The sequence below is a fragment of the Amblyomma americanum genome, chromosome 2 (assembly GCF_052857255.1).
Source record: "Amblyomma americanum isolate KBUSLIRL-KWMA chromosome 2, ASM5285725v1, whole genome shotgun sequence".
Classification (NCBI taxonomy): domain Eukaryota; kingdom Metazoa; phylum Arthropoda; class Arachnida; order Ixodida; family Ixodidae; genus Amblyomma; species Amblyomma americanum.
The window spans coordinates 215,471,844-215,485,944 of record NC_135498.1 but is presented as its reverse complement, the minus strand read 5'-3'; the positions used below and the strand labels follow the sequence as shown (position 1 = coordinate 215,485,944).

The 14,101-nt window shown below is 47.2% G+C and overlaps 1 protein-coding gene across 1 annotated transcript; it reads right to left on the bottom strand.

Annotated features, from left to right (window-relative positions):
• Nucleotides 1-1,164: 1,164 nt before the first annotated feature.
• Nucleotides 1,165-11,039, bottom strand: mRpL18 (mitochondrial ribosomal protein L18). The gene is made up of 3 exons (XM_077655707.1): nt 9,968-11,039; nt 3,799-4,033; nt 1,165-3,586 (listed from the first exon to the last, which is right to left on the bottom strand). Exons 1-3 carry the CDS (start codon nt 10,213-10,215, stop codon nt 3,497-3,499), a joined length of 573 nt encoding a protein of 190 aa, XP_077511833.1. The 5' UTR covers nt 10,216-11,039; the 3' UTR covers nt 1,165-3,496.
• Nucleotides 11,040-14,101: the final 3,062 nt, after the last annotated feature.

Below are 14,101 nucleotides of genomic sequence, written 5' to 3'. Positions count from 1 at the left end.
CGCACTCCGTGCTCAAGGGAGCATCGATAGTTGATAGAAGGGCCGTTGTTCCACGATCCACTTGGAACCGCAGCAGCGCCGGGGAGTGTCGGTAGCCGACGGAAGAGCCGATACTGCTCACGCGAAGTTTCTCTTTGGCTCTGATGCATTTGACTACTACCGGCCGCGTTTTACAAGTTTTTTAATGTAGTGCTCCATCACTTGTGCTCCGGGTAAAGTATGCGACCAGCGCTCATTCATGGCTGCACTCGAGATGGCTGTCATTCTTTACGCCCAAGAAACGAACAACTGCACGCCAGGCCGCAAGTTCGGCGTTCGCAACAGGTGATACAGGTGTGGCAGCTGCAGTGAGGCAAAGTTTTCAGCTGTTCCACGTGATGTCGTGATGTGGCTCTTTGCGAAGTGCAGGATTTCGCTGCACGACGATGTTAGAACGACAAGCTGTGGGACCACAGCAGCGATCACAACGGCAGCACAAGTTGGACGATGGCGCAAGTGTGGGCGAGTAGTCCAGTGACTACTCGTGCGTTCGGCTATTCACGTCGTAACCTTTTGCTTGCCCCGCCTCCTATTAAACAGCTTGCTTTTCAGACTTTTATGCAACCCAAGCTGGAGTATGCTAATGCTACCTTTGACCCGTCAATAATCTTACTAACGCCCTCGAATCGGTTCAGAATCGCACAGCACGCTTCATTCTAATTATTCCACATTGCTAGCATCTCCGCACTAAAACCGCAAATAAAGCTACCCCCCTAGCTGCACTCCGCAGAATAGCACGTCTTAACCTTTGTAATAAAATTTTTCCATTCCTTGCATTTTGATAACCTCTACATAAAAAGAGCCCATCGCATCGCCCGCTTTTGCCATCAAAATAAAATGTATCCCCCACAAGCCCATACTGTGACTTTTCAGCAATCATTTTTCCTACGAATGACCTGCCCACCGAAGTTGCCACTATCATCAACCCACAAGCATTCAAGCAGCTCATCGAAAACCCCATCATAATTTATAATCTTTGTTTGCCAAAACCACCCACTCCCTCATGTAATATCTCAGAGACCTTTGAGGAAATGAATGAATGAATACATTTTTGTTTTGGAATGTGCCCACGGGCGCGCCCGCGCGTGGCAGCCGATAGTGGCTGGCAATAAGCAGAGGCCACAGTATAGTGCTATTGCGTTTTATTATTAAAAGCCAAGGGTAAACGACCTCCAAGTTTTCTTTTTTCAGAGATGTGATGTGGGGGTTCGACTTACATTCGTGTAAATACGGTGTACACATAGGCACCTACAAAGATCAAAGAATATCCACTTGTAGAAATAACGAACCTAGGCAGGCATAAAAGAGCAGGAAATCTGAGCACAGCTCCATCGCACTGTAACACCACAACAGAGGCGGACAGCATCCACTGCTGACTTCTTTAACTACCAGTGGCAGGAGGGCACACTACCGACGCTCTCTGCACCGTACAGGCTCTAATCATAAGCTGCATCACATACACTATATCACAGCCTCACATAGGCAGAAACAACGCAGCTAGACACCCTACTTTGCACAGCCGTAAAAATGGCAACAGGCGTCTCTATATCTATGCCTCAACGACCTGACTATTACAGTTATGCCTACATAACACGGCGACTGAACTAATCGAAGCCCAAAAACTCAAACACACCCCTGCACGGAGGCTTGTCCTCGGGCAACTAGGATGCCCAATGTCAGAATTTTCCGCATGCTAACCTAAACCGATAAAACCAAAAATGAGAACCTGCACCCATACAGTGAAATATGCACCCCAAACACCACATCAGTAGGTGTAAGGCAAAGCCCTGCACGCTTGCACAGAACGCACGACAATGACCACAACACCCTCTATACGGATGCTGCAGAACGGCTAAGGTACTAATAGCCATGGAGGGGCGAAGTGCACCGACAACAGCATGGAAGTGGAAGAGTGCGCACAGCCCTAGCCATCGGCACTCGCCCCCAATTTGGTGACCAAATAACAATATCAGATTTACAAGAAACTACATGCAAGGATGTGTTTCCCCGATTGCACATGAAATTTCATGCAGAAACCAATACATCCCGCCAGTCTACCTTGTCTGGACACCTGGGCATGCTATCTCCCTGGTAATGAGAGTGTCCATGCGACAGCCCGAGACCAAACCCTCTGGTCGCCAGCGCAAGGCCAACTCAATACAAATTGGGCAGAAAGGATCCCACTGACGTACATAGACAAGGCTGTCCCGTGGAACATTCCTCCCACCACACGCGAAACTAACCTGTGAAGAAGCCACCATCTTCAAACTAACACCTTCTACAGCCTCACGCTTCTGCCTTACCCAGAGATGCGCCTCCGGTGGAGGACACCCAAAACTCCATCATTCCACGTGGGGATGCCCCCTACTCAGCCTCCCATACCCAACCCCTCCCAATGGGAAGCCACTCTCACCAGCACAGACCTGATTGACCAGGTAAACAAATTACCCTGAACTAAGGGCTCCATCCTCTGGGGGACAAATTAGTTTTTCAGTGAATTGCTTGTAACTTTTCAGTGAATTGCTTGTAACTAATTTTGTGAAGCCAATTTCTCTGAGACTGTTTCATTTACTTTGACCATGTTTATTTAGTTGTACTCTTAGAACTGACCACACTGCAGGTCAAGACATTCCTAATTTTCCAATTTTATGAAATACACAATTTTTTCTCGAAATTTTTTTCTCAAGTCTAGACATGTCTACGGCAGCTGCACTGCAAAAATTCAGAACTGAAAATTTTGTTTCACAGAGAAAAATCTAAACATGTCTTGAGCGGTAGCATGCCAGTAGAAATTCAACTAATGTTAAAACAGCATTCTGCCACATTTTAACTTTGCAGGCTTTTCACAAAAATGGAGAGAAATACACTAGAAAAAAATGTTATAACAATGAAATTCTATAAGAAAAGTCAAAATGCTATTTCTAACAAGCTCAAAAATGTTTGTTCAAACTGATCACGAAATTTTAAATCTTTCGCTGAAACCACATCCCCCATTTATACTAAGCTGAAGAACATGACCATGCAGGCTGGATTATGAAAACAGTGTACAACGCCTGCTTTATTACAACATAGGCAAACACACTAGAACAATGCGATTGCTATCAGTTCTAAGCACAGCTCTAGTCACATAGTTGTTGAGCCGATACATCTTTCTCTTCTGCTGCTATACGGCGCAGCTTAACACAGGCGTTGCCTCCATGAGAAGCAGCTTTGATACTTTGGCCATCCAGCTCGAAAATTAAGCACTGCAGACTTGGTGCTTGCCTCAGCAGAGACTGTTGTAATCACTAGTCCAGGGGATCTTGCAAACAGTTTGCAACAAAGTCTTCAACTGAATTGATGTCTTGCTTTGTGACAGAGTGCCTTCTCATTCAACGAGTACTGTTTGTAGTGACAGGGTTCATCAAATCTACCCACAAGCTAGTACAAAGCAGCTGTGCCGTGCAACTCCAAGTTGCTATGACAGCCTTGCGCTGTCGTCGTGAGGACTCCAGGATTCTGAGAGCAGGACACCACCTTCCTTCATGCCATCCAAGAAGGCTTGTAGCTGCAACATTTAGCCGTGAGAAACAAACAGCACTTACAAAGCTAGCAGCATGAAACAGCAGCTATTTCAAAAAAAGACAATGAATGAGATCAAGAAGCAGGAAGGCCAGCGAAGCGCAATGGCAGCTGAGGGTGCCCGCAGAGTTTGTCACATGCCAGCATTTCTCTGAAACAAAGCCAGACTCGAGCCATTCCAAAGAGGGAAGGACTCACCCGCAGGGAGGAGGTTCCACCACCTGTGTTCGGTGGCGCCTGCACGCACAGCAGGCCCGCCTCAAGGCAGCGCTTGGCCAGCACGCAGGCCACGGCTGCAGCCGCACTGCGGTCTGTGGCGCTCACTAACTGCTGCCGCACGCCCCACTCGCTGCTTGATGCTCGCACCACCACGTGGCCATCAGCATGCACCACCGAACCGCCCAGGTGCTGCCGCCCGGCCTCAAACACCAACCTGCAACCACCTCTCTTTTAATGCTGGGCACACACACACACTGAACCTATCCAACCACAACACGATAAAATAATGAAGGAATACCAACAGAAAAGAGAAAAATAGGTCCGAACTGCCACACTCTTGCCAGTGTCACTTTGAGCCATGCTGCATGACTTGAAAGCAAACCCCTTGAGTTCTGCTTTAGGCAAAGGCTGTTCATTAAAGGTTAATCAACCCCGAGGTAAGATCATCATCATCACCAACAGCTTGACTATGCCCACTGCAGAGCAAAAGCCTCTCCTATATCTCAATTTACTGTCCTGTGCCAGCTGCAGCCACCATATCCCCGCAAACTTCTTAATCTCATCCGCCTACCTAACTTTGCATTACCTAACGCTTGCATTCTCTTGGAATCCACTCCGCTACCCTTAAAGACAAGCAGCTATCTTGCCTTCACACTACATGCCCTGTCCAAGCCCATTTTTTCGTCTTGATTTCGACTGATGTCATTAACACGCGCTTGTTCCCTCATCCAATATGCCCGCTTCCTTGTCTCTTAACGTTACACCTGTCAATGCCGAGTCAGCCAAGTGTTCGTACTTTTAGTTGCTGCCTCCGTTTTGCTTAGAAAATGAGCATTTGCCTCAAATCAGACAGAACTTCCTCACCTTAACTGGTCCCTTTGGGCCCCAGTGACACTTCAACTGCCGCAGATACGATGCAGAAGAAGAAGCGCCAGCACTGCTACACAACAGACTGCCACAATCGTAGAGAAGACTCAGGCAAGAAAAGACTGCTTCCTGTCAAGACCATGGGAAACTTTGCCGGACGTTTACGTGTTTCACCATCATCGTCAGCAGCAGCCTGACTACACCCACTGCAGGGCAAAGGCCTCTCCCATGTCTCTCCAATTAACCCGGTTCTTTGCCAGCCGCATCCACCCTATGCCTTCAAACTTCTTAATCTCATCCGCCCACCTAACCTTCTGCCGCCCCCTGCTACACTTACTTTTTCTTGGAATCCACTCTGTTACCCTTAAGGACCAGCGGTCCGCGTTTGTTCCCTCACCCACTCTGCCCACTTCCGGTCTCTTAACGTTACACCTATCATTTTGCTTTCCATGGCTCGCTGCGTCGTCCTGAACTTAAGCTGAACCTTTTTCGTTAGCTTCCATGTTTCTGCCCCGTAGGTGAGTACTGATAAGATACAGCTGTAGTACACTTTCGTGGCGAAAGCAACACTGGCCACGAACTTGCAATTTCACTGTGGCGGTGCTCCGAGGAGGCAGAGACAGACCTCAAGAAAAAACGTCGACGCTGGGAATCTAACGAGGGCCTTTGGCATTTGAGGCGGAGACGCTACCACTGTGCCACGACGGTTCAAGGTTTAATCATGAATAAAAACACATCTAGTGAATGCACAGGTTTCAAAAATCAACGCTTCCGATCCAGAAATCGCCGCACTTTCACTACGTATATCTTGGCCTAACAGAGCTAGGCCATCAGCAATTTTTCTCTTGAGGGATATTGGTAAACTGCCATTCATGATCTGGGAGAACCTGCCATATGCGCTCCACCCCATTCTTACCCTTCTAGTTATTTCCCTCTCATGATCCGGATCAGCTGTCACTATAGAAGAACTGCAGATTGGGCTAGTTGGTATTGATGCATAGTGGTGGTTCATAGTGGCATAGTGGTGGTTCAGCGCTGGTTTGTGTGTCTCGTCCCTTACTTGGTCCGCGTGTGTTTGCGCTGTTGAACCACCACTATGCAGCTGTCACTACCTGTCCTAAGTATTCCTTTACCACTTCCAGCCCCTCACTGCCAATTGTGAACTGCTGTTCTCTTGCTAGACTGTTGAACATTACTTTGGTTTTCTGCATGTTAATTTTTAGACCCAGCGTTCTGCTCTGCCTATCTAACTCGATCGTGATTTGCAGTTCACCTCCTGAGTGACTCAAGCAAGGCAATGTCATCAGCGAATCGCAGATTATTCAGGTATTTTCTATTTACTCTTATTCCCAACTGCTGGCCATTTAGGCCTCAGAATACCTCCTGTAAACAGGCGGTGAATAGATTTGTTGAGATCTTGTCTCCTTACCTGACGCCCTTCCTTATTGGAATTTTATTGCTGGCGTTACGGAGGACTATGGTAGCTGTGCAGTTGCTATATATATCTTCCAGTATTTGACTTAAGGCTCTTCTACACCCTGATTGCGCAATGCCTATATGACTACTGAGTCGAATGCTTTCTCGTAATCAATGAAGGCTATATATAGGGGTTGGTTATATTCTGCATATTTCTCTATCACTTGATTGAGAGTGTGAATATGATCTATTGTGGAATATCCTTTACGAAAGCCTGCCTGATCATCTGGTTGATTAAAGTCTAAGAATGCCTTGATTCTATTAGCGATTACCTTAACAAATACCTAGTAGGCAACGGATAGTAAGCTGATCGGTCTGTAATTTTTCAAGTCCTTGGCGCCTCCTTTCTTATGGATTAAGATAATGTTTGCGTTCTTCCAAGCTTCTGGTACGGTCGAGGTCATGTAAGGCATTGCGTATACAGGGAGGCTAGTTTTTATAGCACAATCTCCCCTCCGTCCTTCAACAGATCTGCTGTTACCTGATCCTCACCAGCTACTTTTCCCCTTTCCATTGCTCCTAAGGCTTTCTTTACTTCCTCTTTCATTACTGGAGGGATGACGCATTGCTGTGCGCTCGTTTCTCTCTCATTAACGTTCTGATTACATTAGCTACTGTATAAATTTCTGTAGAACTCTTCGGCTACTTTAACTATCTTATCCATATTGCTAATGGCATTGCCCTCTTTGTCTCTTAACACATATATCTGGTTTTTACCTATGCCTAGTTTCCTCTTCACCGCGTTTAGGCTACTTCCGTTCTGAAGAGCATGCTCGATTCTCTCCATATTAAACTTCCTTATGTCAGCAACCTTAGGCTTATTTATTAACTTCGATAGCTCTGCTAGTTCTATTCTGTCGGTAGGGTTAGACGCCCTCATGCTTTTGCATTTCTAAATCAGATCTTTTGTCTCCTCAGATAGCTCGCCGGCATCCTGTCGAACCATCCTACCACCTACTTCTACTGCGCATTTTGTAATGATAGCTGTAAGATCATCGTTCATTGTATGAGCATCAAGATCGTCTTCCTCAGTTAAAGCCGAATATCTGTTCTGCAGCGATATCCTGAATTCCTGTATTTTCCCTCTTACCGCTAACTCGTTAATGGACTTCTTCACTAGCTTCTTCCATTCCCTCTTCAAATCTAAGCTAATTCGAGACCTTACCATTCTGTGGTCGCTACAGCGCACCTTTCCGAAGACGTCCACATCCTGAACGATGCCGGGTTGAGCGCATAGTATGAAGTCGATTTCATTTTTAGTCTCACCATTGGGGCTCTTCCAGGTCCACTTCCTGTTCTCTCGTTTGTGGAAGAAAGTATTCATGATCCATAAATTATTCCCCCCCCCCCCCCCCCCCCCCCCCCCATCTGCGAATTCGACTAATAGCTTTCCCCTGCTTTTCCTAGAGCCTTTCCCATAGTCGCCTACCACGCGATTGCCAGCCTGCTTCTTGCCAACCTTCGCGCTGAAGTCGCCCATCAGTACAGTGTACTACGATTTTACTTTATTCATTGCTGATTCCACATCTTCATAAAAACTTTCAACAGTCTGGTCATCATGGCTGGATGTAGGCGCGTAGGCCTGCACCACCTTCAGCTTGTACCTCCTATTGAGCCTAATCACAATAGCTGCTACCCTCTCATTAATACTATAGAGCTCCTCTACATTTCCAGCTATATCCTGATTAATGAGGAATCCCACACCTAGTTCTCGCCTATCCGCGATAGCACAGTATGTGCCCGTGCTTTAGTGCTGTATACGCCTCACCTGTCCTCCTAACTTCACTAAGCCCTATGACATACCATTTAATGCCCTCTAGTTCCTCAAGCAGCACTGCTAGGCTAGCTTCACTAGATAAGGTTCTAGCGTTAAACGTTGCCAGTTTCAGATTCCAATGGCGGCCCGTCCAGAGCCAGAGATTCTTAGCACCCTCCGCTGCGTCGCAGGTCTGACCACTGCCTTGGTCAGTTGCTCCTCAGCCGCTGGGGACTGAGGGCCGACGGTTAATTGGTTTGTTCATATAAGGTTGTGGCCAAGTGCTACACCAGGGTGGCCAAGTGCTACACCAGGGTGGCCAAATCCTGTTCTGGTGAGGGAGTGCGTTTTCGGTTCTAGTCACTGAGATCAGGCCGCACCCCGAGCCTGGTTGTGCAATTCCATCGACACGCGGATTTTTTTTTTTAGCCGGTGGAGAATTGCGCGGCACCAGGATTCGAACCCCGGACCTCTCGCACGCGAGGCGGACGCTCTACCTCTACGCCATCGCTACACGTTTACCATGTTTACCCTTCTGTACATGCGACTTTCAGTAATGGCTGAGTTGGCGAGAACTGCTTTTGCCTGTCTGAGCGTCTAGTGATTCGATGGAGGAATGAGCATCTGCGGCATGTTCGTGCAGATATACTCACATTAGCGCACTAGTACGGCTAAAGCATGCGCTTTACTTAAAATGTTAGAATAAGCCAGCATAGTAACCAGTCATGTGGTGTGGGGAGGTAGCGGCAGTAGCAGTGCGTGGAGTGAGGGTGCACGGCCAAGCACAACGACGGTGAGGCTGTGATTACAATGAATGTGCTGACGGTGGATGTGAATTGCGGCTATGCGTGCTTTCCTGGTGGCAACTTTTTACTCTTTGCCTTGTGTTCGCACACAGCTTTGAAGGGACTAAATACGATTCAGCACAAGACACAACGAGAATTAATCTGCTTTTCCGTCAATGAAAGGCATTGCTCGTTGCTAAATCCAGGACAGGGATAATCGGAGAGACATGGGAAAGGCCTTAGCCTGCAGTGGGTGTAGTCAGGCTGATGATGATGAAATCCAGAAAAGGGATAACTGGTCATTAAGCAATAATACAAAGGTTGGCCTGCTACAGTGTAGGCGTTCAACTTCCTCTATCACATTTATACAGTAAACTTTAATCGCATATGGTTTTGCAAACACACTTGCAGTGGGTGTTAGGTTGTGCAGTGAGTGGTCAGAGACTACTTTTTAATGTCAAGCCAATCGTAGGCACGACATAAACGCAGCACAGAGAGGTGGCACGTGGCTGTGTCATAGCAGGTAAGATTCTAGAGTGCCTCTCGGTGGCCGGTTGCACGTTGGATTGTTAAACAAAAGCATATGCATGGTATCTTCAAAGAGCTCTCTGGGTAATTGGTTTATCGCTGAGTGCTTGCTTACCCGCCGGTTTGCCCCACACTGGTTCAAGACGTCCACTCAAGCTTAATAACGAAGCACGCTACTTCCAACCAGCGGTTACCATCATCAAAGCAATCATGTCTCCAGCTGCAATTGCCTGCCTCTGGCCTTCACGGCGTTGTTGCGCACTGCGAGCAGCTAACTTAAATAACAAACATGATGTGAAATTACAGGACGAAATTACGAGGAAACTCTACATATGCTGTAACAAAAGATACCACAACAAGCAGCAATTGGCATTGCTTCAACTCCATGTCGCTTTCAATATCTTAAGGTAAATGTCACACAGATCGATCTATGGAGGCTACAGACACAAAGCGTGCAAATAAGCAAATGTAAACAAAATACTCTGTTCAATTCAATGTCGCATGCATGCTTATTTTCGTTGCTACAAGCTCTTCGTTGTGAGGTCCTTGCCGTTCAGCCCTTGAACGCTTTATATGTAGCCGTTTTTAAACAGGCGGCGCCCTTGAGGCAATACTAGCGGCCGACAACAATCGAAAGGACCCTCAATAACCAACCATCTTACGTGCTCCCCTGGTTCACTCCTCCTCCGCTACAGGAAGAGTGTACGCGCCCTCCTTTCACAGCGGCAGCACTCACTTGTGCCAGTAGTTGCGGCTGGGCTTGTCCAGCTCGAAGCCCCCATGCTTGTGTGCCAGCAGCATCTGCTCCAGGTTACGCGGGTTGCGGTTCGTGAACTCACTCGATACCACATCGTTCTCACTGAGCGGCCCGCCGTGCAGGCGCCTGCCCGCTGCGACGGCGCCGCCGCTGCGTCCCAACGTGCACGAAACTAACGCAACGCGCACGCTGCCCAGCGTCGTCGCCGCCATGGTTGCCGCCATCATCCTTGCTGCGGCTGCGGATTGATCTACGGGAGTTTCTAAATATTGGCAGTGACTGCTACAACCGGGGCTGCGTTCCAATAGTCCCAAGTAGACGGCTACGGCTAGTAGACGTCTAGCCGGACAGCCGCCATCTTGGGAGCAGTCTCATCGCCGAAGTCCACATCGATGCAGGCTAACTTGCTGTCTAAAGATGGCGGAGCTGATGTACGCGGATGAGCGAGTCGTGCTCTTGCGGGCGTCGGACTGTACACGGAGTATAGGAAAGGAAAAATGTGAGTCATTCCATTATGTTATTTGGTACGCAAACTAGTGGCTAATTAATCTTCGTGGACGTGCGATTCCTAGCAGTGAATCACGCAGGAGAAAATCGTGCAGTTGAGAGCTTTGCTACAGCAGCGGACGCTGTAGGTCTGTTTACGTGATCCGGCATCTGACGATGCCGGATCTTAATTAGCACCTTGATTTTAGAGAATACTCGTCGCTGTCGTTGGTTTCCTCGCCGGGCGTTAGGACGGCTGGCGTGACGGTTAAAAAATGTGTTCTTCTGTTGCTGTATTAGTTGCACCAACTCTTTCGCGTGCATTCTTTTTTTTCTTTACTCTCAGAACAAATACACCGGCATGTTGCGAATTGATATTAGTCTTTGCAGGATTAAAGATCGCTGCTGTATTTAGGTCTCTCGCTGTCTCCGAGTGCCACGTACGGCAGACAGCAGGTTTAATGTCACGTATGTGTTTTCCTGTTGCAGTGTATATTAGCCGTATGGCATTTCGCGCATATTGATTACAGTCTTTCGTATTCTTTCTTATGTTTACAGGACCGTCTGGACGAGCACGTTCGAGGAGCATGTACAGTTTAGCATCAATAATAAAAGAATAATCGCATATCTCTTTAGCGTCGTCTTCTGAGAGCGGCCCCGTCTGCTACAAGTAGACTGACCGATAGCAGTGCTGTGGCATGTTGCAAGTTGCGCGTCCGCGCCATAAGTGTCGCCACGGTCGGAACGATTGCAGCGATCCTGGTATCTGGCAGCAAACGCGGCTGGAGTCAATGACACAACGCGTCTGCGCCGCCAGTGCCGCCGCGGGCAACGCTGCAGCGCAGTGGCAGCAGACGACAGCGACCGGCGCAAGCATAGCGAGCAAAGTTTTGAGCAATTTATGTTTTTACCGCCAACTCCCAGGCACCGCCACCGTCGCATTTCAAAATCGTCCCCATTGGCTCTACGGGAATGTCACACCCTTGCCGATAGGCACATCCACCAGTCCGGTTTACGCGCAAAGTCATTGCAGAAGAAATGTGTAAACTTGTTGAAAACACGTTTTTAATTATCGTTATTGCTCAGTTTGTGAAAAATAGTAGTACAACTGTTCATAAGCTTTAGTTACATTATTATGCCGCGAGGCGGCGTGAGCAGTAGATAAAAAGGATAGAAAAGCAGCCCAAAAATTCTGGAAACATCTAAATGCAATGAGTAATAAAACTAGGCTAGAACAAAGGTTTATTGTTACAGATGAGGGTATTTGACTAGAAGGGGGTGAAGCAATAAAACACATAGGAACAAGGATGACGGAAAAATTTTCAGCAAAGCACGTGGTACATAGTTTATCGAAGGAGGATAGACCGGTTACAGCAATAGCTTCACTTGAGCAAGGAGAGTGGGAAAGGGCAGAGAAGAAGGTTCCTAGTGGCACATCAACAGGACCAGATGGTATCCCGATTATGCTGATAAAGAAGTTAGGACCAAAATCCAAGCAAACATTAATACAGGTAGTGAACAAAATGATAGTGGATGAGAAAGTCCCCGATGAATGGCGATTAAGTAGAATGAACATGATATATAAGGGAAAGGGGGACAAAGCAGACGTAAGTAACTATCGCCCCATAACAGTGACATCTGTGGTTTACAGGGTGGTGATGCAAATTATAAAGGATAGACTGCAGGCTTGGGTGGAGAACGAGGGGGTGTTAGGGGAACTACAGAATGGGTTCCGGAAACAAAGGAGGTTGGAGGACAATCTATTTTCATTGACACAGTGTATAGAAATTGCGGAAAAGGAACATAGGCCCTTATTGCTAGCATTTCTGGATATTAGGGGAGCCTATGACAACGTTACTCAGGAGCATTTGTGGGACATATTGGGCACATTGGATGTGGAAAATGGAGTAATTAATCTTTTAAAAGATATATATATATATATATATATATATATATATATATATATATATATATATATAGAGGTAACAGAGTGCTCATAAAATGGGAAAAAAATTATCAGGGCCTGTAGAGATACAGCGGGGGCTTAGACAAGGATGTCCTCTGTCCCCTTTGTTGTTCATGTTGTACCTGCAAGGTTTGGAAGCCAAGCTAGAGGGGAGTGGACTAGGCTTCAACCTATCTTTTTTCAAGCAAGGGGAATTGATTAAACAGACATTACCGGGACTAACATACGCGGACGATATAGTGATAATGGCTGACAACAAGGAAGACCTGCAGAAGTTGTTAGACATATGCAGTACAGAGGGAGACAGATTAGGCTTCAAGTATAGTAAGGAAAAATCTGCAGTCATGATATTTAATGAAGAGGGCGGCGAGCATAGAATACAGGAGTTCGTGCTAAAAGTAGTGAATGAGTACAAGTATCTTGGGGTGTGGATAAATAACAGTGTTGAGTATCTGACAGAGCATGAAAAATATGTAATGAATAAAGCTAGTAGGAATGCAGCTGTCATGAAAAATAGGGCACTGTGGAATTACAATAGGTATGAGGTGGTAAGAGGGATCTGGAAAGGGGTGATGGTCCCTAGCCTGACCTTCGGGAATGCGGTCCTGTGTATGAGGCCAGATGTTCAAGCAAGGCTGGAAATTAGGCAACGGGGAGTAAGGAGGTTAGCTTTGGGAGCACATGGCAATACACCAAATCAGGGGGTACAGGGGGATATGGGATGGGCGTCTTTCGAGAGCAGAGATGCTAGCAGTAAGATAGCATTTGAGGAACGATTGAGAAGGATGGAGGAAAAGCGGTGGGCTAGGAAAGTTTTCAGATACCTGTATATAAAGAATGTTGACACGAAATGGAGAAAGCGAACTAGAAAATTGACAAGCAAATATCTGGACAGCAGTAAGGGGGCAAATCAGCATTTATCGGTTAAGAAAAAGGTTAAGGGAACAGAGAGAGCGTTGTGGAAAACAGCGATGCTGACGAAATCGGCACTGGAAACATACCGGACCTTTAAACAGGAAATTGTCAAAGAAAATATCTATGATAATTGTAGGGGAAGTTCTTTGCTGTTTGAGGCCAGGACTGGAGTTTTGCGGACTAAGACGTATAGAGTCAGGTACCAGGAGATAGACACTTTGTGCATTGCGTGCGGAGAGGAGGAGGAAACGGCTGAACACTTGATACTTTTCTGTAAAGGGCTTCACCCTACAGTGGAAGGCAGCGGGGCTGACTTACCCAAGGCATTGGGGTTTAGGGATAGTGAAGGGAAAGTGGATTTTAAGAGGTTAGAAGTAACCAAGCGAAGGTTATCTGATTGGTGGCTAAAAGCAAGACAGGAGTAAAATTTCACAAGACATGGCTAGGTGGCTTGAGCCACCGCCCGATGTAAAGGGTTCAGCCGTATCCATCCATCCATCCATCCATTCCAATACATGGACATGTAGACTGCTTCAGGGCCTGTCACACTAGGCCAACAGTCGGCCGACTTGGTCTGCCAAAACCATGTCGTCGTCATGTCTGGCTCTATGTCACACTGCGCCGACTATAACAGTCGGCCGACTGTCGGCGTCGGCGCCATGTCTCCCACAAGACGGCAGTTGGCCGATGGTCCGCCAACTCCCATGTCACACTAGCGAGACAGCGTGCGAGACCTCCCGCCGACT

Excerpts from the sequence above, each read along its gene's own strand:
- mRpL18 (XM_077655707.1), bottom strand. The coding sequence starts at position 10,215 with ATGATGGCGGCAACCATGGCGGCGACGACGCTGGGCAGCGTGCGCGTT. Across the intron at positions 4,034-9,967 it reads AGCCGCAACTACTGGCACAA|GTTGGTGTTTGAGGCCGGGC; the intron begins GTGAGTGCTGCC and ends AGGTGGTTGCAG. Across the intron at positions 3,587-3,798 it reads GTGGAACCTCCTCCCTGCGG|CTACAAGCCTTCTTGGATGG; the intron begins GTGAGTCCTTCC and ends TAAATGTTGCAG.